Below are 26,237 nucleotides of genomic sequence, written 5' to 3'. Positions count from 1 at the left end.
TAGTACATCAAGGTTGCATTTTCTGATTTTTCGTATGCAGGTATATGCAAGATGTAAAGATGTGCACTTCAGTTGATCTTTAGTATATGCAGCAGCGGCACAAAGCCTAGAGGTCATATTTTTTCTTACACACCTGGTTTTCTTCTTTATTCAAGGATTTGCTTTCCATATGTTAAAATTTTATGTTGAATTTCTTTTTCTACCTTCCTTCCCCAAACTGTCAAATCTCCTCTACTACTAATTAGCAGAATGAGATTATTTCTATATTACTGCCATATTGCTAGTTTTTAAATTACAGGGTGTTTTTAATCTCCCTGTCAGACATTAGTTTTATTTACTTAAATGGATTTCACAGAAGGAGCCTTTTCTATGTCGGCAGCCAGGAATCTCTTTCTGTGTGAATAAGACTTACCAGCACTTCCTCTGTGACGTTTGATTCCAGTTTTATAGCTCTCAGTGTCACAGACACTGTCTCCAGGAAAATAACTGTCCCTCCTTCCATTTATACCATTAAGGTTAAGGTGCTCTGAATGGTTATCTGTTCAGATGTAATGTAATGCAGGGTTTTCCCATAAGAACAAGTTTGTAAGAAGTTTCAAATACTCATTAAGCAAATTTCTAAACTCTGACTTACTGAGGCCTGCAGGGAAGGTGCTGACTGCAGAGAAAGTGCAAGCATAAAAACTGTATCATCCAGTAGCATTTTTTACTGCAGTTTCATAAACTCCAGTTGCTGAGTGTCTAGTATGTAAGTACTGGAAATACTCGAAACTTGGCTTAGCAGGACTGGATAATCAAATCTAAGGCTCAGCTTTTGACAGAAGATTGGACTATCTGATCTCCAAAATTTTCTTCCATCTTAAATTATTTTATAAGTCTATTAAAATAAATATCTGTATTCTTTAAGAGTATCTTAACTGTGCCTTGAGTAAGAAGAACAATTAAATTTGATACATAGCAAGTTAAAAGATTATTCTGTGTTATTTTAAGTGGTATATGCTATACAAGGGTAAGTAATGTTGAGATTTTTAGCAATGTTGTGTTTGGTCAGTACAATTTAATATCCTTCCAAAACCACAAAGAACTCAAAATTCATGTTTCCCATATAAAAGTATGATTGATTACTTGTAACCATAACTTGACATACTATTTATGGTAAAAAAAAGGTGTTACAATATGTTTCTGGGTGTAATGTTACATAATTTTTAAAATGCTAGCTACACATATTTTAAATATATCTCATATTTTAAATATATCTATAGTTTATTATTTTTGTACTAATACTCTAAGCCCAAGATTTTTGTTTTCGTTCCAAGAGTTAAAAATACCTCAAACCAGAACAGCATTTTATTGCTGCTTGCACTGCTGGAGAGAGGAATCATGACTGACCGCTAAGATGAGGATATGCCACCTGTACTCATTGTGACGTCCTCTTGTTAGGCTAGACTGGTGTCAGCAATTTCCATTTATCCGTGGCTGAAGGTTTTCAGGTGTTGGATTCAGCCTTCTGTATTGTTACTGTAACACATAAGATCACTTATGAGAGGGCCTGGCAGATCAGCTGCAAGATGGTTAGTTTCTTTTGCATTTCAGTTCAGCAAGCCAGATTTAAAGGCTTCTACTACTCGATAGTTGCATAAGAACTATGTTAAAGTTAAAAAAAAATAGTTAAAAAAATTAAACTTTAAAAAATACATTTTAATACAACCGTAAAATTTGTATTTATGGAAATAAATATGTAAGCAACGTGGTCATCTCCCAGACTGTTAAAAGTTTTCTTTGTATGATTTTAGTATGTTTTGTTTAATTTTAAGTACCCAAACAACGGGCTATCCGCAATGCAAATTACAGACTGAAGTAACTTGCTTTCTGGAAATTATTCCTGTAATTCACACTGTTTGTTCCTTACTTCCATCCCATTCTTTTTGAGGTAATGATATCCTTGTGTTCCTTACCAACATTATCTTGGACCATTCCTAGTTTCACGTATTATGAAACATCTCATTGTTTTTGGTCAAGACCATCTACAGCTTTTATTCATTTCTTCCTGTATCTAATGTACAGATAAAGTGGTCAAGATTTTAGGTAGTCCCTGTTTAAAAAAGCATTTGAATGCAATGATATTCTTAATGACTCCATATATTTGCAAGTGAGTTGAACACTCTTAATCATAAGTCATGTTCCATTTTCAATCAGAAAACAACATCATCTGCAGTCTTCTATAAGATGCTGGTTTACAGCTGGAGGCCAGCTTTGAAGTGGATTTCTGCATGCTGGAGTGGGAATACTACTGGTAAAACAAGATGCAGCCACTTGCTGCAGCTTATCCTTTCTGCTTCAGGAAAACAGGAACTTACTTTTCTTACTTCACTTTTGCTTACCCAGATGTCACTGGTAGCAGAGAAGAGAAATTACAAGCAAATTCTATACCACCTAGTGGGACAGCTGGCCCGTCTGTTTTTCTAGCAAAAGACACACTCGGGGTCTTGGCACCCTGGTTTGCATGCACAGCTGGAAGAGCAGCTCCTTAGCTACTTGCCCCTTTCCTTGCAGTCTTACCTTGTTAAATTTATGCCCCTTTCATATTCATCCCTCTTTGTCTTTGCTGACATTTATGAGATTAGTATAGTGTGTCATTCACAAATCATGTGTGCCTAGCTTTAATCTTAATAGCTCCACATTCATAGCATTGATGCCTGTCAGTTGTGGCAGTATCTTCGAGGACCGTTTCTGTATCGCATATCAGTAGGCCTCGTGCTTTTGTTGGCTGTGTAAACAAAGCTTTTGTTCCTGCTGTCAGCTATGCACAGACTAATATAGGAATCTTGTGTTCTTCCAATCTTTGTCTCAGTATCTGGGTGTTTTCATATATATGTTGTATTTGTAAAGTGAAGTGGAAAAAATGGTAGTACTTAACTTTATTCTTCTGTCCTAGTAGGAAGAAGAGGTCCATCCAAATATGTTCTCTTTCTGGAAAGGGCATTACATTTTTACTTCCCCCTACTCTGGCCTGATACGAATTCTGAGAAATAGGCAGTCACCCTCACCACTCCCAATACGTTCCTTTAACGAAAGCCCACAAGAAGGGATGAAGTAGGGATGTTTTTGAATCGGGAGTCTGTACAGCTGAGCAAAATCCATCTTCTCTTTTTTTTTTTCCTGTGAGTGAGGAAGATAAAGCCAGTGTTCTACAAAATTTGTTGCTCCATTGAATGACACACAGATTTCTAGATAGAGGAAACAGTCACTCATATAGATTTTCTTTCTCCCCTTCGTGTTGAAAGGGCTGAGATAGCAAAGGATGCTTTCAGACACCACTCTGTGTTCCACTCTTCTATCAGATGCCCTGTTTTCCTTCACTGATGAGAGAATAGGCACTGAAAGCTCTGCTTTCCTTCAGTAGAAAGTAGATGATACTCGGATCCTCAAGGCAGAAGAGAGCCTGAATTAGGAAGGAGAGGCACTAGTCTCTTTCAGAAATTATCTAGGGCTCTACCTGATGTAGAACATTTTATAAAGGAGAGGTGTTTGGTTTCGCAGAAGATGCTGTCTCTACTGTGCACTTCTATGCCAAAGTTTAGGTACATTTTCTAAGAGATGTCTTAGAGGAAAAGGCTAATACTTACATTTCCAGGAAAGCTGAACGATAAGCTGCTGTCTTTGAAGAGCTGGGGGCAGTGAAGAAGTGTGGGAGGTGAGAGTTGTTAGGATATGTGCGATGGAGTATCCAATTCCAGAAATCTCTCCTTACATCCCATATACCAAAAAGTACTATGTAACACCTCATATGTATCAAGAAGAGTGTTTTCAGAATTGTCCCTGTGGTTTGCTTTCTAAAACCGTACATATCCTTTGGAGAAAGGGAAGTTTAAAATTCTAGATCTAGGAAGTTGTTCTTGGGTAGTGCTTTAATTTAAATCCTAATTATTTTGGTTTTAATGGAAGGCTGCCATTAATTTTGTTCTGCAAATTTGTTATCAGATGGTTTGTAGAAATAAAACATACTGGTTTCCTTTCTATTCCCATCATGAACTAGCACATGCTGATCTACGGTTGCTGTTTTGTCCACTAATATGAAATCCCTGTTCCTGCTTCCTTGCTGGTAGATTTTTAGAAGTTCAGTGAGCACTGCAAATCGCTTGAAGAGTGGAAAATTCCCCTGTCACACAGATGCCCTTATCAGCAGCAACCAGATGGAGCTCTGAGCAGGCACATTATCAATGTTAAATTGCCTTTTCTGAGTAGAGAGGATTAAAGCATTCCTTCAGAAATGGGTGGCATAAGCTGCAAACTTAGGGATAGTAATATTCTGAAATGTTACTATTTTAAAAACATATGAAAGTATCTTAACAAACACTGCATATCAAAAATGTATTATTCTTTCAAGCTTATGGAGCTGAAATTCTTAAAAAATAATTTGTTTTGAATAAAATAGTCATCCTGTATTTTCATCTTAAATATATGTGTGTGTTCTTCAGATGTGCCTAAAATTCTAGAATAGATCTTAATAAGTATTGTCTCATTATATTGAACCTAAAATTGATTTTTACTTAAAGAACAAAATACGTTTAGACTGAGCTTTGCAGTTTGGATTAAATTAGCAAAATAGTATTTCAGAATAATAGAATTACATTCCTTTGTTTTAATTACAGAAATGTATGTTGACTTATTAAAACAAGCTCTCAGAGAACATAACATAAATTGTTTGCTCCAAGTCTTGGGGGTAAAAGATAATGCAGTACTGAAACATGCAATTCCAAAATTAAACAAAGCTATCAAACTTGGCCTAAATAATTGGTGCCCAAGTATCAGATTACAGTAATACTAAAAAAGCATCAATGTGACATGCAAAGATTTCGTGACACAACTCCTGTTTCATACTAATGAGCTGCAGTGAATACCAGTGTTTCATTCAGAATTAACCTCCAAGGCTTTTATTAACTAACTTATCTCTAAAGGTCAGTGCTTCCATTATAATTTAGACTGTTTTCATATGTAGTTACTTGATGGCATATCCATTTGTTTGTACTGTCTGTTTGTTTAAAGCAAAACAAAAGCCCTGCCACTAAAGAGAACACTTTTTTATACATGCCTGATTGATTGAAATTTAGTCAATCTGTATATTGTCTTTTCAGGTTTGTACATAAGTTCCCTTATTATCAAGGAGTTGTGTGTGCATATAGAAAAAAGCCTCAGAATTAATTTTTTTTTATTCTTCAATCACAGCTGTAGCAGCTCTCTTAATATAGTACTTGGTTAATATAGTACAAACCACTTAAAATCACATATGGCAATATCTTGATAAAATTTGTTTTATTCTGAGTCATATTTTGGCAGTATCTCACACTAAAGATTAGTTCACAGCCTTCTGTTTAGCGTGCGCTGGGAGTTTGTGGTGACTCTTTCATGTCCGTAGAAGCTTGAATAATGCTGTTCCATTCAATACAATTCATGTATTTCTTGCAGAACAAACTTGGAACTTGAGCTGGTCCATCGAGGAGGCAATTTATGTTCAGGAGGTGCAAGCACAGCTGGGAAAAGGTCATGTTTAAGTAAGTTTTGTGTTATGAAGTGCAGTGTAAATTATTAGAATGTTGAATAAAGTTGTCTACTTTTTTCTAACCTTTTTCTAAATTATGTCAACTTTTTTTCTAAGAACCTTTTCTTCTGCTATAATGAGTCTTTGGGTTTTATTGCAATTTGAAACATTTGAAATCTAATTTGCACAAATTATTCATTAGAGCTGTTTATGTGTTGTGAATGTAATCTATTTAGAAATCAATTGTCATAGTACCCATGTAATATTTTTCAATAATTACCCATTTTTATGAGTAAGACTAGAAGTACTTTGAGGGTAGAGGGTAAAGCAGGAAAGCTTTTGTTTCACCCTGGCTGTTGCTAGTAATAGTAAAGAAATTTGTTTCTTTGAGTGCTAATGTAGCTTATGGCTAGGTCTCCTACTTAGAAATCTGCAGCTACCATGTCCCATGTCTTTAATTTCCCTATTTCTTTCTCTGAGAGTAGAACTCTGCAAATTTTTTTTGGTGGAAGCTAAAATCTTCATTGTTTTGAAACCTTTAATATTTGACAAATAAAACACTTCTGGTTAACAAAAGTGCTTTTTTTTTCCTTAACAAAATCTTTTAATCATTTACTGGACTATAAACTGTTAGGAATGGACATTTTCTTCTGTCAGGAAAAATTGGAATGCTGTTACTACAAATAATTGTTTAAATCAAGCTCATGCAGCAGTAGCAGCAGTTTCAGTATTAAAAAAAGAAAGCTTGGGCCTGCCTCTGCCTTTTGGTACGTGATTTGTGGGCAATGCTTTCCTCATTATTTGAGGTCATGAGTCACTAAAGAAATCCCACCACGTGCTATGCTGTCCGCATCTTCTCTAGGATAAGAGCCTTCTGTTACTGCCAGGAAATATAGTTTAATTGATTTCATTCATGTGCTGTGATTTGTGAAAAGTAGTTTTAAACCCTACTGCACATTGTCTCCCCCAGCGTCATTACTTCCCTTTCCCAGCAGAACAAAGTACCTGAAAAATGCGTGTGTTAAAAGAGCATTGCTAGATTACTGTTTGCAAATTTTAAGTATTTAATAAAATCAAGACTCTACAGATAGTTTTTACTTGGATTATGATACATTTTTAGTTGTATGATCATCTAGTAAGATAGACACTTTCTCTCTGAATTTTAGCAACTTACTGAATGTGTTGCCCATTTCACAGACATGCTATACAGAAGGCCGTGATGAGAAGCTTAGGGTGGAGATTTCAGCTTAAAATTGAAATATATTTGAAATATTTAAAGTGAAAAAATGTATAATGACTTTACACATTATGAGAGCGTACCCCTGTTTTCACATGGCTTTACTAGCCGTGCAAGGTATTTATAAGTCTTGACACTGTAAGGTGTAGCAGAATGTGTGTGGGGAAGTGGCCTGTAATCTGTAAGGTCATATTTTTATCTCATTGATAGTTTTTCAAAGTCAGGAGATTTTAGCTTCTGTATGATTTTTTTTTTCTTTAAGATAAAAGTGGAAGGAAATAGGTTCATTACATCTTAAAACACTGTGAAATGTTTGATATCATATCAGTATCAAATTTGTGTTGTGTGTACCTATTTAAAAGCTTTAGGGTTGGTTTTTTTTAAATATAATGTTTTTTCTCGTGGTGCTTTATCACCAGCTAAGGTTAGCAAGTGCTGGAAGATTATAACTTAGCAGAGCATGGTTGAGCCACCAGAAGCTGTGCAGCTTCCCTGTTGTACATCTCTATAGCTCCATTGTTTCTACTTGATCTGTATCAGTTGACATCAAGGGAGGGACTACCTCAAAGTTGGATTTTTTGAAATTTTTTAAGAAAAAAAGAAAGAAAGAAGGAAAAACATTCCACCAGGCTGAGGCCTTGGTGAGTCAGGGAGCTGACACTAAGTGGTTTGTATAATACATTATTTAATTTTTTTCTTATACTTAACCACACCATCCCTTCAACCTCATCTTGCTTAAAGAAGGGCTCTTACATACTTAGGACCTGATTTTAAAAGGAAGCATACCTTTCTCTAACAGCCAGTGAAAAGATCAGTCATGATTTTTAATACATATTTCTCAAGTCTTGAAATGCATGGAGAGTACTGTAATCATTGGAGAAATTTCTTCTGGAATAATTACAAAATTGGAAAGGATACATGGAGAATTGTCTTAATGCTGTATTGTTACCTCAACAAGACGAGACAAACTTTTAAGTCCTGTCTAAATTCATATATCATACTTACCTATTTTTCCAACATTTCTACTATTTTGCCATTAACTCTGTATGTCTCAGAAAATGAACCAATGTTTTCCATTCAATTAAAATAAATTACTGAAACTAAACTTACAGAAAGTTAAAGATACTTCTCGCACTTGAGAATTATGGAAATTGTCTTAATGAGAAGGTTTAAGTAAGATTGCATCAACTATTGCTTTTAAAAATACTTGTCAGTTTATGAAATCTAAAATGTTTATGAAATACATTAATTTTTGGTAGCAGCAAATCCATAATTAAATTATGCATTACTTGTCTGTATAAAGAGTAAAATAGCCCAGTAAGGAAAACTTCATTTTAAGTCCTTGTCTTCAGAATTGTGTATATATTTAGAGAAAAGAATTTTTTTCCCCGTGATGATTCAACTGTTTTCATAAGCACACAAGGGCTTAATCTGAAATTGGTAGAGTATTTCCTATAATTGAAAATTTTGTCGATGATTTATTTTTTACAAAAACATGAAAACTTTTCTTGATAATTTTTTGTTTCTACTTACAATACATTGCATTTTGTTTGTTTACGATAAAATTTTCTGTTCTTTTCTTAAACTGTTCAGTGTTTTGTTTGAGTGTGCTGTAGGTAGTAGTAGTGCTTTTTCCTGTAGCAAATGCATTACTTTTAAGGATTCTAGTGCATATTTCTGATGAAGGGTTAGGGACAGCATTTAGAAACAATGCACTCGCTTTTTCGCACACTTTTGGGTGTAGTGGTAAATTTTCTTATTTATATCTAAATCAGTCATGTTGGTGTTTTTAGTATCTGTCTTGCACCTCAGAAAAATTGAGGGCAGCCTTTAAAGCTTTCAGGTGAAAGGTGCTATGTATATTGATGTGTTGTTGCTTTAAAAAGTATGGAGACATAGATGTTAAATGTTCACACGCTGTTTGTGTTCCATATTGGTGGTACTTCCGTAAAATTGTTATGTAGCAAACTAGTCATATTTAATCTTACATTAAGAGAGACTCATTTTTAGTCTAAGGTAATGGGGTTCTCCTAGAACAGACCTGTACAGTGCTTTCATTTAGTAGTATTATATGTAGTCTTGGACATAAGTTTAAATATGAATAGTGGGAGCGGAATTACTTTTCCATATATAACAAGGTTTGTTTTCACTAAACCGTTACATAATTATATGAGTTTCATTCGTTGCCCCTTTCATATTCTTGCATTTAGACTTTTAAAAATGCAGTTCTTTAGATACGTGTTCTATAATAGATTTTATTATCTTTCCATACTCATTTCTTTTTCCAAGGGGTAATACTGTGTTTAATGTTGCACTGAAAATATACCTTCAGCTTCTTCACTGTCTTATGCAGTGAGAAAGAATGATTTTAAATACTCAGGCCCTATCTAGAACCTGACTGCTGTTTTGTTAGCCTTGCTTGCACAGTATTGAAACTGCTCTTGTTTTTAAACGTCATTCGTGTCAGGTCCAGCAGAAGTAATCTAAAATATAACCCATTTTTGGTTTTCTTACGTATGAGGTAATGATGTGTCTCTCTTCTGATGAAGCGTACCACTCTGTATTAGTCTTGTACCAACTATAAAGTTTGGTGATTAGATATTGCAGAAAACAGGCGACATGGTCCCAGGGGAGCTGTTACAGCAGCAAGCGTCGGGGAACAAATAGGTCAAGAGCTGTTAGTAGATTGTACTATGAGGGCAGCTGCTCTTGGGAAGGAAAATTAAGAATGATTAATGTACCTGTTAGTTTCAGTGATCGAGCCTGTATGAGAAGAATATTGAAGAAAATTTGGCTGTAAAATTGCCATTTTAAGGTTTAAAGTTTTGTATGTGTGTATGAGTGTGTGCTACTGAACAGTATGCAATTAAAGAATGCAAACAGAGTCCTATTTACTTAAAAATCAACTCCTACTTTAAGGACCGTGTTACAGTTTTAGAGTCTATGGCCTTGAAAATTCCCTTGGGTTTAGGGGATAATTCTGTTACATAACAATTGTACAGGTCTTATTTCTCTGTTTTATAAAGTTTAAGAGATCTGATGTTTTGCTTTTTGTTTTCATTGTTTTGTATTTATAGAACAGCTTCAGAAGACAGTATTAATAAAGCTGAATAATTAGAGGACTTTTATATCTCTCTTTAAATTGTATATATGTGTTTGCCATTGTTACTCTGTTAATCTCACAATAGTGGGTGAACAATTGCATGAAATTTAAAAGTTATCTATAAATTCATTTATAATCTAGTCCTTTCTTCCTTTTAACTTTTAAATAGTTCTTTTTTTGTTTCTTTCTGTCTGCTTTCTTTTCTTTTTCCCTTTTTCCCTTTGTGACAAGGATAGGATTAGGGGGTTTTTTAGAACAAAAATGTTCTATCACCTTGTCCTCTGGCTTCACTTTCCCTGTATAGGAGCTACTTATCCTTGCACTTCCCACAGATAGCAGAGTCTGGCATTACATCATCAACTGCATTAATTGGAAAGGACATTAATTTGCAAGTATACATCAAAATATTCAAAACTTGTGTAAGCTCAAATAAAATGTCCAGCACTTTCATAATTTCTGTGATGGTTCTGTTGAGAAGCTGTATTGTTCCACTGGGTTTTTTTGTTTGTTTGTTTTCTCCTCTTGTTCATTTAAAGCCTGTGTTTTGCGTTTGCGTAGATGGCTCAGCAATGTCATCTGTCTTGATTATGACGTTAGTATCAATTTAATCAGTGCTTTTAGTGGTTTTGTGAGCACAGAAAGTCATCTTGATATGAAGCATTTTCTAGGCATTTCGTGCTCCTTCTGTACCAAATTTTTCAGTCCCACTGATAGTAATGGCTGTCTTTATTTTATCAATATGGCCAGTGATACTTGGAACCACTAAGTATGGTTCATTCCTGTAGGAAGAAAAACTTAATTTTTTTAGGAATTGCTCAGCTGCTACTTTCTGTAATCTATTAATGTGAATATGGTTGCAGAGTTTCTTCCTCAGCTCTCTGCAACCACCAAAAATAAAAAGAATAAAAATAGTTTTCAGGAATGCTTTTTGCCTTGATACAGTGGGTTTGTGTGATTGGTTGGTTTGGGCTTTTTGGTTTGGATTTGTGGGGTTTTGCAGTTTTTTTGTTCTTTAGTTAAGAGCTGGCAGTCTGCAGATCTTTAGTGCTATCTATTCATGCTAACTTTAAAAAACAGTTTTTCTCACCAAAAGTTGATCCTGACTATTTCCTAAAAACCTCAGTGTGCCATTCATACCTAGCATGGGAGAGGCAAAGACAGACACCATTAAAATTCTGTTGCTAAATTGATTTCATACACTGGCAAATTTGGTGTCAAGGATAATTAGCTGCTTCATCAGCAATTAAGGCTTATGATTTTGTAAAATCTATTCATGTATTAATGCTGTAATAGGCTTTTCCTGACCTTCAATTTTTTTTTTTTCTTCACTGATTCTAATCTACTGGACCAGTGATGAATGGGAAGATGCTGTCAGCAGGTCTTTGCAGTTGCTCCGTGGACTATATAAATCTCTATAAGGAGAAAAAAAAAAATCCTCAATCTACTTATTAACAATCAAGACCCATCTGCTTGTATGAAGTGTTTTTTGTTATAATCTACGTTCTTTTTGATAGTCCCAGGAAACTTTGGTAGAAAAAAAAGGGCATAATGTCTCTAGTCTGGTCATCTTCACACAGCAGTTGAAAGAAGGATGTTTTCAGTTCCACTTGCAGTGAACTGCTGTGTCACTGTGTTTTGTGATCTTTTGACATTGTAAATATGAACACTACAGAATGAAAAGAGAGAAGACTGCAAAATAGCAAAGTAGAGATTTTCATGACAGCAGCATGTGTTATTTGCATCCTTTTAAAACGTCAATATGAGACAGGAATAAACATCTAGGCTTTTGCAAGCAAAACAGTCAGCTAATTCCTTAATTTTCTTTGTTGACATTATTACAGCACATTGCTATACATTGTGGAATTAATAACAGAAAAAATCTGGTTTCAACTTTGGCAATTTGAGAGTTTAGTGTACAGTTGAGAACAGCTAAAAGAAAAGAGAAAAAAATGCAGCAGAACTCATGTAGAAATTTGGGATCACTTTGGCAAAGACCAAACCAAGATTACTAGTGAGACCAAAACTTACACCTGCACATAACTTCCTGAATCACTCATTTTTTGTCAGTTCTGTACAGCATTCCTGTAAGTTCTGCTGTTCATCTATCAAATCCTTATCCATTCATCTTTCTGAATTTAGTCATCTTGTGTGCTGTGCATACCACGCTAGACCTGAAAAGAGCTGTGAAATCACCTTTATAGACTCCTGTTTTATGTACTTTGGCATGGCAGTACATTTTTAAGACCTTTGTCAACATCTGCAAAATCAGTGTGCATTAATACTAAAAATAATAAAGAATCAGCAGCCAGGTGCTAGTGCAAGCAGTGTGGATATGTAAACAAAATACCCATTATCTTTGGGTTTTATGAGAGGAGCAGCATGAGAACACTTCCTTTTCCAGCTTCAGTCCCAGTGGAAAAACAGGGTCTTATCCTTTGAGCTGCTCTTTTGAAAGTACTGATTCTAACTGAGTCGGTTGCTCCTCGCTCACCACAGGGTAACCCTGAGAAATAGAGCTGGTATAGTAACCATTGAAAAGAACGTGCCAAGAGCGGCAGTGTAAGGAAAAATAGATTTATTTTCATAACTCTTAGAAATGGAATTAGGAAGGTTAATATGAATCAAAGATAAAGCTAATGTCTAACAGCTAATCTAGATGATTCTGTTAAGTGTTTTACATAAGCTTTATGTGTGTTCTGTGAAAACAAAGACCGCTTAAGTAAGTTGGAAGAATCGAGACAGCACTGCTTCAACGTAGGTAATATTTGGGTCATATGGACATGTTTTAAAAACAGTAGCAATCTCACCTGCTTAAATGTCTAGATCATGGAATCCTGCCACATCCCTGATGGTTTGCAGCAATCAGTTACATTGTGTATTCAAATTCTGTGATTTTTATATTCAGTTAAAGTGGATGCAGCCAATCTCAAATATGAGGAAGTTATTAGGAGAGGAGGACCATATTCTAATTTTTTCCACTGTGTACTTCTCATATGTTATCAGTAAACCTGTAGTTCTCATTTTGTTGTGACTTCATAATTATCATCCTGTAATTTTGTTACTGCTGTACTTCCTAAAATCAATATTCTTCTACCAGATTTTGTTGAGAATGTTATTTTTGAGACTCTGAGATCCCGTCTTTCCCACTTACAAAGATGGGCAGTCCTGGAGAGAGTTGACCGTAAGATACACTGTGAACGGTGGAGGGGTTTGGGGTGCGGGCTGGGATTACAGCCTGCCCTTAGCCTGCCCTTCCCTTCTTGGCAAGGCTAGCCAGGGTGGGTTTTGTGGGCTGTTGTCATGTTAATGTTTTGCTGCTACTCGCTAAAAAAAAAAAAAAATAATTGTATTTTAAAGCTTCTAAGTAGGATGTAAGAAAGTGGGAGGATATTCTGTATTTTTGTGTTTACGTTTTGGAATGATGCGTTCACACAAATACAGGGGGGAAAAGCCTCTGGTATTTGTTTGGCCCAAGGCAGATTTCTGCCAGTCCTCAAGCATAAGAATGTGGTGAAACACCAAGCACAACGCACAAAAGAGTTGCCAGTTCTAGATTTTCTGTACTCTGGTGTTTTCCTTGACTTTCTCCAATGATCCATAATCGTAGTAAATTTGAAGTAAAAGAACTGGAGTCCAAGTGATGTCAAACAGAAAAGTGTTTGTGAAGAAATAAACCTCTATATCTTCCTCTGGCTAGTCCGTAGTTGTTGCTGATTGTTAGAGATCTTCTCAGAACTGCGAGTATGGAAGCACCAGAGAAGTGGGAAGCCCGTGTTAGTGGCTCGGTGGGTGGCAGCCCCATGCAGGGACGCTGTTAGCCCTTGGGTGCCCCAGCTCTGCCACGTTGCCTTGGAGTAGCTTAGGATTTTTAAATCGGTTCATAAAAATCAGTTCATAAAAGGTCATTGTAACTGTATCTTATCACCTACTTCCTAGCTTTACATTTAGGTGCTAAACACATTTTCTTGCAAAGGAACAATAGCCGCCTTAAACACAAACAAAATACTGTCTTACAAGACTGCTAAACTTAATTTTTCTGTTCAGATTCAGTCGATGTTAGAATGCATCTTGATTCCATAAATGTTACACATTTGGAGATTGCAAATAAGTTCTCCAGTGCTTGGATTTGATGCTTGCCTGCTTGATTTTGCAGTGGTAAAAGCTCTGGAAAATTGCTGTTAAAGGAACTGAGGGTTAATTAATTATCCTAGGTTATTTTGCCGGGGGGGTTTTGCACAGTTGCCCATTGCTCTTTGAGGCAAGGACCAGTTCAGGAAAAAAATTGACATTCCTTTTAGTAGGGGAGAGGCAAGAGGGAAGGAACAGATACTTTTCATGGGTTTCATTCCAAATAAAAGCATACTGGGTTTTTTTTATTATTTTGATGGAATATTAGTATATTTTCAGCGGGTTTATGTTTGCCAGCAAAGCAGTGTTTTGCTAGAATCTCTTGCCAGGAGAAAAGACAACTTATTTTGTCCTCATTGACTGTTTTTATTCAGAAAGCAGGTGACAGCAATCAATTCCAAAGCCATCTACATCTCCAATTATTTTACAAACCCCGGGAGCTAATTACAGCCCTCAGGCTCTGGCAGTCAGCTGACTTCATCATGCGACTTTTTTGGCCATTGCATACCTCTGAGTAATTGTCTATTTATGGAAAATAAATTAATAGCTGCTATTTCTACTTTAAAAAGAGGACCTGTGAGTGAGCGTGTAGGTTGAGGAAGTGGGTTGTAGAGAAAAGGGAGAGAGATTTAAGAGAGTAGGAGGCAAAGGGATCAACTGAAAGAATAAAAGGTGGGGAGGGAAGATGATGGTGAGATATTAAAGGAAAAAGTTAAAATGAAAGGGAGGAAGGAAGCAGGACCCCAGAAAATTGAACAGGAGAAGCAAACATGGCAGCAAATAGCGCGATAGAGTGTGACAGGAGGAAAAAAGTGAGGAAAATCATAGGAAATAATATTTAAAAATATGATTTGGTATAAATCTATGAAGATAAAAAGAGATGCGCTTTTCCCAAACTGGAACTGTATTATAAACAAAGAAAGAGAGGTGCAGTCTGAGTCTCTGGTAGTCCCTGATCTAGTGGAAGGTGTCCCTGCTCATTGCAGGGGGTTGGACCAGATGACCTTTAGAGGTCCCTTCCAACCCCAACCATTCTGTGATTCTGTGCATACCTCTCTAAAAATGCTGTCAGTGTAGATGCTGCCTGCCTTCTTGGCTCGCTTAAGAGGAGAAAGGTTTATCTGTTGCCTTTATTTGTGTTGATTGTGTGATTCTTAGAGACACTAAAACTGCATTTTAGTATGATGCTGCAGTTATCTGCATGAATTAAAAAAAAAAACCATCCTTTGCTCAAAAGGTTCTAGAAGTCTTTTGCAAATGATATTTTTGATACAGTGGATGTACAGAAGGTTTTGAATTGATGAATGTCAGGAAACTTTGCCTACAGGTTGTATAGACAAATCTCTGCCATTATAAAGACTGTTGCTGCTTCAGTGTCATTGTGGTGTGGTCAGAAGTTTGGGTGTGTTTTTCTCTTCCAAAATTTACCTGCAAAATAACCTAATGAAGACAGAAGGAGTAATAACTTTTTAAGGATGAAGAGCTGAAGTGATCCCACTGTAAGACAGAATTTCTGGAAACGTCAGATTAATTTCAAGTGTTGTGCACAGAACTTACTTGTGAGAGAGAGGAATAAAAGCTGTGTGTTAAAAGCATTACCAGTCTCTGTTTAGAAGAGATATTTAGGAAATCACGGCTTCTGGCATAAACTAGAGAGGGAAGTGAAGTGAGCATGGAACCTTATCAACATAACAGCATATGAAATGGGAGTTTTTTAAAAAACCCTATAACTAAGTGCATGGAGCAGGTGTTTTATGAGCACTGAAACAACTGAGATCTGGTCGAAGCTTTCTAAACAGCCTTTCTCTGTTTCACAATTTCAGGAGAGAAAAAAAATATTTTTTTTTGTATACACGTATATGTTCTCTGCCTTCTATTGAAATCTTACTTCTCTTCAAAACCTTTTTTTTAAAAAAAGAAAAAATGTATTAAATATGCTTGTTAGGGTGCCAGCTTATGTGGAATGAGATGATAGACTTTTCAGAATCTTGTAAAATAAATGACAGTAACTTAATGTAAAATACTGCAAATTACTGTATATACTAATCACGAATCTTATCTTCACCTTTCAGATCAGCTGTTCCACGTGTTGGCCATGCACATGCGCCTCTACAGTATAGATTCTGCATACAATCCCTGGAGAAAACTAACCCAGCCGATGCAGGATAAGAATTCAGAGCAAGTATTTTTATTTACCAGATACCAATTTTGCCTTGTGCCAGAGACATCCCTACAGAGGGGCTTTGGGTAACTTGCTGTCTTAATTTAAATTCTCTGTGAGGTAGGCTGATGAACTTACCATCTAAATATTTTATGTATCTATTTGTAAAAATAAATTTTCAAATTTCTTTTACATAAAATCGGACATCTTAAAAACACCACTTGCAAGCTTAAGCACATGCAAATTTAATAGCATTGAGTAAGTGGATGATAGGTGCGATGCTGTTCTTGGTGTGGATGCTAGACAAAATTTACATCAGGATTAAGTTCATAAATCATTTATATAAAGTTGGGCAATGACTAATAGCTGTTAGAGACAACATAATTAGGCCTAGTATATGGGAGAAATAATTCTATTTTAAGCAAAAAATCCAAGGATTAACAATATAATAAATGGAGATGTGTATCTGTGTTCCACAAGGACTCATTTCCCTATTTGATTTAAGATTTTTCACTTTTCTTCTCACCATCAAGGCAGAATCTGAAAGGTTTCTTGCCTAAAACCAGATGATTATTTTTCCTCATAAGAGGAAAACAGTAATTTATTTCTTTTTCTCTCTCGACACCCCGAGCATCTTCCTCACAGCTAAGGTCTCCACTTTGTAGCTTGCAATAAGACTGTCTTTTTAGTCCCTGTCCAGCTGTGTATTTGTCAGTGTGTTTCTAGGAGCCTGAGGTGAAAAGCATCGTAGGATTTCAGAAACTGATCTAAAATAGTGATGCCACAATCCTAATCTGCACATCAGGAAAAATTATTGAAACAATTATGTTTGCTTCTAGTTTGAGATTTTAGTGTTTGTCCGTTTGGACCCAGATCTCTTTTTGCAATGAATGTTAGATTATTGCCAAAATTAAACTAGATTAACAGATTAGTTTATAAACCATTAGCAGAACACAGCATTAAGAGTTTTATAACCTGAAAACCTGTGTTATTTGGCTTGCATTCAAACTGCTTTGAGAGTCTGTTTTCATGTGATTCTTCCCTGACCTAGATGGAGCAGTGGAACAAAGTTAATAAATGTGGTGTATGGTTGATTGAGTCATACCAGGCAAAATTAAGATCATGTTGATAGGCTGTTGACAGTCAGAATGGCTGTGGGTCTGATCGTGTACTTCTCGTTTTGGTATTTGAAACGCTTGCTGGCTTTGGAAGCAGCTATGAACAGAGGGGCTGCTTTTTCTGCACGTGCATCTTTTTTTCGCCTTTATGGACTTGATGGAATTCATCATGCATTGGTCATACCAAGGTTAGATTGCTGCAAGTTAGATTTCATTAGGCAGTATTTTGAATCACTTGGATAGTAATGGCACTGTCTTGCTCTGCAGGAGGTGTCGCATGTTGGAAATGCATTTGAGCAGCTCTCTTGCTTTCTGCACTGGTTTTCAAGATTTCTTGGTAGACCTCCTTGCTGATACTGATTTGGCACTAAGTCCTAAATAATTTAGGAAGCTGTTACTGAGAGACCATCCATTTTGCCATGAAGTAGTTTACTGTGAGATGCACAAATGCAATCAAGCTGAAATGTTTTTGCTCACTTCTTGGAACATTTTTTCTACCTTAGTTTGCAGGCCCCGGAAAACAGCAGAGGAGGCAACTTGGGGACATGTTTTTGATGTGTAAATCAGAGCATAAGATGGATATCCATAATTATATTTTATAAATTTGAAGTAGCAGTTTTACTTGAAGATGGAATTCATAAAATTGGTGTGTATGACCTAATTCCACACTTAGAGTCACATAGCCTTTTGAGAAATCCAGAATAGCCATTTTTTTCAGGTACAGGAAAGAGTGCTCAGAGCAATTAGAAAGTGGCACACTGCTGTAGAGAAGAAGATTAATAGGGTGGTGGAGAAAGAACCGTTGCAGATATTAGACATGAATAGCATTCTGCCATTTTGAAGCTAACCAAGTAATCTAAATCATCACCCTGACTGGCACATGAGACACTAAGCAAAGACTTGTAGGGAAAAAAAAAGTCAGTGAGAGGAGAGTTCTGTATTATCTGACTATATTACTGTGATTCCAAACAATTTAACATCAGGAAAGTTATAGGAGCAAATAACTTTAATAGGTTATAATCTTCTATTTAATTTTTACTTAAAATTTTTCTTTCAGTTGAAAGCAATTTTGCAGAGAAGTTAGTGCATCTCTTATTTATTTAAAAAGATAATTTCCAAATCTAAAAAAAACCCCACAAACAAACAAAAAAAGCCTGTGGAATGGAAGTGCCATTGCATTATCTTTTCTCCCTTATTTAATTGTAGTTACTTTAGTTTTAATTGTAAATATTTATGTATATTTAAATAGCCAGATACAGAGCTCACAATATTTAACTTGGTTTTCCACAACCCAGCTATCATTATTTATAAATCATGCCTTAGATTTCATGTGTCTGGGAGGACTGATCAAAGTAATTTGTAAAAACTCTCACAGAATTGCTCTACTATGCTTCCAAAGCCCTTGCTTTTGCTCGGTGTCATCTTCTACAACAGTACCTAGATTGCTCCGTAGTTGAAAACAGCAGCTGAGAGGAAAGGTATGAAGGAGCTCATGCAGTCACACCAAGGTAAAATAGAAATAGAGAGATTCTGAGCAAGAAGATACCTTATCAGAAAGGACCTAAATAATGTGAACTGTTTGAAAGTGGGGGGGGACGGGGGGGACGGGGATGGGGAGGTAAAGCTAAGTCTGATGAACTGTGAATGGTGTAGTGGGTTCTTTCTCCTATCCAGTTCATATTGTCACATTTAATATACTCTTGGTCCCACAGGCTGTGCTTAAGCAAATTGTTCTACTAGGGACAGATCTGGTTTCAATGGTGATCAAATAAACAATTATTGTGATGTAAGTGGGGAATAATAGCTTCTGGCAGGGGGCAGAGAAGGAGCAGCTGGAGACAATAATTACTAAACCCAGATGTGAATTTAATGGACTAGCCCAAGTAGCCAGAGTTTCAGGAACAGTAAACCTGAAATAAAAGGGTATACATTTTTGTGAATTTACATCTCTACGAAGGCTGAAATATTTGTGTCGGTTTTGACAGACAGAAAGTGTCAGCAAAGAGCGATTTGGCAAAGCATTAAGGATCTTTGCAGTAGAAGCATTTGTTCAGAGGGGAGCTGCATGATAAACTGAAATGCTGAAATATACTGGGTTATTTTTAGTACAGTGTTTTGCTGATATTTTGTTCTAAGTTAGATCACTTTGGTGATTGTTTGTAGTGTCATACTGGGGCAGCAAATTGCAATGCAGGGGTGGGAATGAGCAACTGTATGTGGGAACCTCTTAAGTCCCATCTCCATTACAGAACCTGTTGTGAAATAGGAAAAATAAAACAGTTCTTATGAAGATACTCCAAGGCAGACAGAAAGTAGGATGGTGGGACAATGGGACTTAGTTAAGGTTTGTGCAAGAGGTGGTATATACATTCACATGCCGCAACAGAACTTACGTGATCTATTCAATAAACACACAAATTCTGCCAGAAAGCCCAGTGTCTCAGGACATATGTTACTATACAGGGGTTTTGACAGTAATGCCAGCTTCAGGAATACTTGCTCTTGGCTGTTTCTTCCCTCCCCTTTACTGTAGCTCACCATCTTCTTCAGCTGTGCTGGTGTCACTTGGGCAGCCTGCATCATTAACAAAGTCAAGCAACTAAACCTTTCTAAAAATATGGATAATTTGAATAAGTGTAGGAACGGGTGACAAGGGGAGCGCTGGGGGCACCGCGGAGAAAGGGAGAATGGGAGATGCCTAATGTCAGTACTGTCAGTGAAATCCTGTGTTCTATAACAAGAAAAACTGGCCTGCTGTAAAATCTGCTGTGACACAATGAAGAGAAAATACGAAATTGTGATTACATTCTAGAGTGTAGCCAGAATAAATAGAATTCTGCTTTCTTGTCATGAACGTCAGAAGCTGTGTATTACCCTGACCTTTCTGCAGGCTGGGATTTGTGGGCTGTATTTCTTATCCTGCAAATTCTGAAGAGAGTATAAATTTGCCCTAGCTGATTAAGCCTTTGTTTAGCTGTATCCATATCCTTGTTGTCTCAGGTTTTCTGTATCTGACAGTTCGAAGAGGTGTGAGGCTCAAAATTTCCAATTTATTTATTGAATTTCTAACTTTATTAATCAGTTGGAGTTAGCATCAAACAAAAATTTTAAGTGTCCGTAGCTGAGACGAGAGGGAAAGGGGAGCATATATATAAGGAAAGGCCATAAACAAGTGCTGCTTGTTTAAGAGTAGAACAGAATTTTCTGTTCCTCTGTATCCATTCCTAAAGAGGTGATTCCTGTGTAACCTCTATTAGGAGGAGGATGCAGAATACAGAGGCAGAGCTGCTCAGCTGTCAGCTGACGGACAGCTCTGGTATTGGCACAGAGAGAGGTGCAGCCCGATTACCTTGGACTGGAGGAGAGGTCAGTTCTGTAGAGAAAGTCAAGCAATGCATTTTTCATTTTTGTACGTGTTTGTATTGCACTGTGGAGTTTATTTCCCCCTCTCCCTCCCATTTTTTTAATGGATACAGAATACAACTATAATGCAATTGGATTATTTTATATTACTTTGGTCCCATCTGCAATTATACTTGCTTTCCTTTTATTCAGTGCTTCTGTGGCACAATTTTTTGTAAAGTCGGTCTTTTCAAATTTTCACATACACATCAGGGATTAACAGGATGCACAATTTCCATAAAACACATTTCTGAACACATTTTATAAATCCAGTTTCAGTGTCATAATGAAGAAGTTGCTCAGGCTCTTAACAAATGACAGAGCAGTTTTGAAGTGTTTCATACGCTGCAGCACTTGACATAAACGGGTGCAGCTTATCTAAAACCCTGACATTTAATATGGCTTTACTTCTCCAGTTCATATGAAATGAGTAACTTAGATGAATAATTCAGTTGGTCCTGCATGTGAAAAGGAGTTAATTTGTTTGTGATGTTGCCAGTCAATCGCGGTATTCTGTATATATAAGACTATTTCCTAATTTTGTCAGAACTGGTATTTGACCTAATTGTTACATGACTGTTAAATAATATTGATGTCGATACCCCTGTCAGAAAGAGGTGTTCAACTAAATGTGACCAGAGGGAGTTTGTTGGGGTTTTTTTCTGTCTTAATGGTATTCTACATTATTTTTTCCCCAAAATTTATATAGAAATTAAAAATGCAAGGTGAGAAGTAATTTAAGAGATGTCCATGGGTTTAAAGTCATTACATAATGAGGGTTATTTTAAAACTCACTGTCATGGATCATAAAATAGAACTAGCAGTAGATAAGAGTAGAATTAGAGACTTAGTGTGATTTGCGTCTTCATTGCCTGTATAATTTTGAAAATGAGACTTGGTAGTGTAATACAAATTTTTGCCCTCATTGTCATCTTTAGAATTAAATACACTGATTTCTAGTATATTTGTAGGAGACTCCCATATATAAATATGTATATTTATGTATGTTACAGTGTTTAAAAACAATCATTTTATTAAATGATTGATGATAGCAAAAGGTGTTATGGATAATGTTTATTCTTTAGCTGACAGGGTTCATTAAATTCAAAAGGACCAGTTAGACCATGTTTTCTGTGACTTCATTTTGTAAGACCAGTCAACTGTATGACCAAAAGTGTTTTTAATCCTCCTTTTATGTGACTCTTCTGCCTGTTAAAATTCCTATCACAGATGACTCCTCCTTTTGTAGAAAGAAGTCTTGAGTTAATTCATTAGGTCAGTAACTATGTAGAGGTCTCCTTCCAACAGGAGCATCCTGTTTACATGCCTCAGAAGTGACAAATTGGTCGTATCCCCAAATTTATTAAAAGGTACTGTAGGATCTTTTGCATGCGTCCACATCCCACCACATGTGGACAGCCTTTTCCAGTATGTGGTCAGCAGGAGCTCGGTTTGTCTGTTGTGCATGTGATAGATGGCACCAAGGGGAGCTGGTGCCCTCACAGAGGTGTCAGCTAAGCACATGGAGTAGCCAGTGCCAGCTGAGTTGGATCAGAGTTTGGTGCTTTTTTGGATCCAACAACAGTTTACCAGCTGTGCTCTGAGAGGGCAGAGCTGAGACAGAAGGTTTAAATGTCTTGTTTGTATGTTTCTTTCCTCAATCTGATTCTGTCCATACAGAAACTTGGGCACTGCTGCAGGGCTTAAGCCTCACTGGGAAACTCTACGGTCTACAGTATCTTGCAGAACGACCGAAAGGAGGAGAGCGAGGCTCTGCTTTTGGGGGTAGATCTTAATATGGGTATATGTATGTTTTCAGTACAGCTATCTTCAGTACACTTCATCGGTTGTGGTTTGCCTGCAGGACAGTTAAGGTTGCTGGAATAAAACACGAAGCTATCTGTGAAACTGTAGCAGGTGGATGTATTTTGATTTCTGACATTCTCAGATAGGTTTTTTTTGGAGGGCCCAGTGACGTGCCACATGGCATAGAGGCCTATAGCTGCCCTAAGTAAGGGAAGCTCCTACCAGGGGAGGGAAAACTGGTTTTCCTGTGGTTTCTGACCAGTGATAAGAATGACAGAAGAGGAAGATAAAAGGATTAAAAAGCCTAAGGAGCGATAGAAAGAAAATGCCCTTCCCGAAGGACAGCATTTCAATCACACGGCAATTGAAGGGAGGTCGGTAATGTGCGATGCTTTCCTTTGCAAGATTCACATCTGTTGAGGACTCTGTTTTCCGTGGGAGATCCAGGGTCATTAGAGTAGACTTCACAATACGCTCCTGTAGTGCAGATAAGTATTGCAAACCTACAGCTCTGCCTTGGTTACTCCGTTGGCATTCAGCCAGCTAGTGCCACCGCTGTTTGCGAATGGGAATAAGAACCCAAACAGCACTTTCTTTTGTGTGTGTTGCAGAAGGGGAAAGGTGACAATGGATGATGCATATTGCATTGTACCGGCCTGCTCCTGCTTGAGATCTCCTTCAGGCTCCCAATCAATTAAAGAGGGGAATTATTATTTTTTTTTCCCACCATTTGGACTCTGCTGTTGAACCTACATAATACTGTTGGTTGGAGTATTGTTGGATACTGCTGTACAAAGCTAGAAAAATACTACCTCCTATCTGCAAACATTTTATGCTTTTAAGACTACAAGATGCTGTTATGTCATTCAGTGAATCTGAGTGGTTCAAAAGCTTGCAGTATCTTGATGTACTTATTTGCTGTCCCTCTAGCTATAAGGGGGTTTTAATAAAGACTGTATAAAATTGCATAATCCCACCTGTGATGGCTGCTTCAGTCAGCATTTCCTTACGTAAAAGAAAGCAATACCTTTTCTAAAGTCTCAGTGTTTTCCAACAGGAGCAATCCTTGTAACATCAATGTAATTTGAGGATCCGTTGTTACAGCGTGGATATATGGATAATTGTGAAATGCCGTGCTTTGAAAACCAATTAAATTATTATGTTACTTACTATGCAGTATATTTTATTACTTTAGAACATAAGTTCTGAAAGTGAAATGCTGAATGTTCCTTGAGTCTGTACATAGAAATTAACTTGTTCAGGCAGTTTTGGAAAGTTTTAAAATTAACAAGAATGAGATACCCAAGTGGTAAATTCCTCATGAGTTATTACAATCTATTAGTAACATTAAATGGTTTTAAAATCAAGATCAGTTAGTGAATTGTTAGGTATTTGGTTTCCGTAAGCTTGATATCAAATGTAATACTATTTAAAATAAAATGCAAAATAAAATATGAAAAAGAAAAATGGGTTTATAGTATCAGAAGTGATTTTCTTTGGGTTTTCTTTGTAGGCTGATAAGTGAAGAGCTGCCAGAAGTTCCTGTGCTTTACAGAGATGTCTCATCCCTTTTGCTTATCCAGATTTTAACAATGCCTCAACCATTGCACAAAGGTAAGTTACAAAAGTATGTATATTTAGATGAGTATGTATATGAGGCTGTATTTATGGTGACTTCCAGGATAGTAAATCGTAGCTGGTCTACTGTGTGTCCTAAACTAATGCTTCTGCCTTATCTATAGAAGGTGGCATTGGACAGAAATTTTTGTTGTGGGTTGACAGGTTTATCTGTGTCCTGTCTTCTCACCTTATCAGTCAGCCTATTCAGTAAAGATATAAGAGCTGACCAAAAACTGTTATGTACCTTTACTGAAGGAAGTGTCCTTTGTTTGACCTTCATCTCTTTGCTTAGAGGGGCAGCTCAATACTTCCAAGTTGAACTCAGTGCCTAAGGGTGAAAGACACTAATTTAGTCTGAATTTCAGACTTTAAATTGCAGCAGTCTTACATAAGATGATAGTTGCTGTAATGCAGCAACTTCAATGGAGACAGCTTATAGTATAATTTGGAATAAATATTAAATACATATTTAAGAACATTTTTTTCATGGCTAACACCAAAACTGTTTTAAAACCAAAATTTATTTCTGTTTGAAAGGAACAGCTGAACCTGGTCCATCTTGCTAAAAGACAGTATATGCTCCAGAAGATGGGGTATTTCACACCCTATGGTCTCTGGCTTTATTATTTATAGCTATACCTCTATTTTAAAATGAGGACAAACAAACAAATATCTTTTTACTACTTCACTGACAAAGAACAGAGCATCTGCTTTGGGGTCTGTGTGGCAATGTTGATATCTACTGAGTTTTGGTAGTTTTTGAATAGGTAAATACAGGAATGGTTTGCTCTTGATGTATACACCTAACTTATAAAGTATAGTAGAAACTCTTTCCCCTGAAGAGGTGTTCAGTCCTCACTACGAAATGTTCAAATTCAGCTCAAGTGACTCTGTATCTGCTAACATGTGGGTTGTGTTTTTTTGAATCAGTGTGTATGTTTGTGGATTAAGTATGTCCAATAAATTACTAAAATATGAGAACACTAGGATAGTATAATATTTTTAGTAGCGAAGCCTATTGTCAAAAATATACCTTTTTTTTTTAACTACAGTTTTAACTTAGATTAACTTTTATTGGAAAGACTTAATAAAAGCAGAAAACAAAACTTTAATAAGACTAACATCTTCCAAAATACAGGGAAAGGAGTGGTAAAGCCAAAGTACAAACAGTGGTCTTTTTGTAGTTTATATTCAAGCGCTGAAAAACACCATTTATGAAAGTATACCTTATCCTAGGAAAGATTATATTCAATTAATTGTAATGCATCCTGTGGAGAATTCTGTAAAATACCATGTATCAGCAGCATGTTTTGCCTTTGCTCTTAGGTTTAGCGTATGTTGCAGTTGAAAGGGAAATGGTAAGTGGCAGGAAGAAGATACAACTACTTCAAATCTTTGAAGCATTAAATTGGAAATAAATTGCCATTTATCTTTCTAATTTTTTTTCATCAAAATGGTTAGGCAGAATAAAAAGAAAGTCTTTCATGATTCTTTTCCTGAGGTATAGAATGGAGTCCAGGAAAAACAGGTGATAACAAATTTGTTTAGAACTTCTGTAATGGGTGTGTAGGTCACAAGAGTTGAATTTGATATCGTTAATTCTTGGTAGAGAGGTGAGGCATGACAGAGGTGAAATGGCTTGTGCAGGGTCACGTGGCAGGTCAATGGTGGGGGTGACAAAATCTACATTTGACCATACTGCTTCCTGAACTTTCTGTGCTGCTGCAGTCTGGTGCAGAATGCTGTGGTAACGGTGTCAGAACACTAACAATGAAGGAAGAATCTGCAGGCTTTAGAATCCATGAAATATTTTATTCCTCTTTTAGCATGGACACTGCTGTAATGGTGCTGGTTTTGCAGTACCGTTTATTAGGTATGTTGATGCATTCAGAGAAACCACATTTTTATCCTTACAGGAAACTAAAACAATTCATCAAGTATTAAATCTTCTTCATGTTTGTACTCAAAATCCTTTTTGTTCACACAGTGGGTTTTTTAAAAAAATACTGAGTGCTCTGTAAGGGGGACTCAAACTTCATCGCTTGCCCATCAGATACAGCACTAGGAATTGCATTAACTACCCTATTAAGTGTTGGATGGGTGTTGCTCTCTTTTTCAATCCA

The 26,237-nt window shown here is 36.5% G+C and overlaps 1 protein-coding gene across 11 annotated transcripts in view; it reads left to right on the top strand.

The window, feature by feature from the left end:
• The window catches only part of UBR3 (ubiquitin protein ligase E3 component n-recognin 3), a 117,239-nt gene that overhangs the window by 76,438 nt on the left and 14,564 nt on the right, over nucleotides 1-26,237 (top strand). For 8 of the 11 annotated variants that reach the window (XM_056349954.1, XM_056349953.1, XM_056349946.1 and 5 more), the window contains 3 exons: nucleotides 5,467-5,552; nucleotides 16,080-16,254; nucleotides 24,008-24,108. In XM_056349954.1, the coding sequence (XP_056205929.1) occupies nucleotides 5,467-5,552; nucleotides 16,080-16,254; nucleotides 24,008-24,108 (362 nt within the window). The remainder of the gene's footprint in view (nucleotides 1-5,466; nucleotides 5,553-16,079; nucleotides 16,255-24,007; nucleotides 24,109-26,237) is intronic. The other 3 variants (XM_056349950.1, XM_056349949.1, XM_056349952.1) reach the window with 1 other exon arrangement.

This window comes from Falco biarmicus, chromosome 8 (genome assembly GCF_023638135.1).
Source record: "Falco biarmicus isolate bFalBia1 chromosome 8, bFalBia1.pri, whole genome shotgun sequence".
NCBI lineage: Eukaryota > Metazoa > Chordata > Aves > Falconiformes > Falconidae > Falco > Falco biarmicus.
Note: the sequence above shows the minus strand (reverse complement) of the source record. Positions and strands in the feature narration are given on the sequence as shown.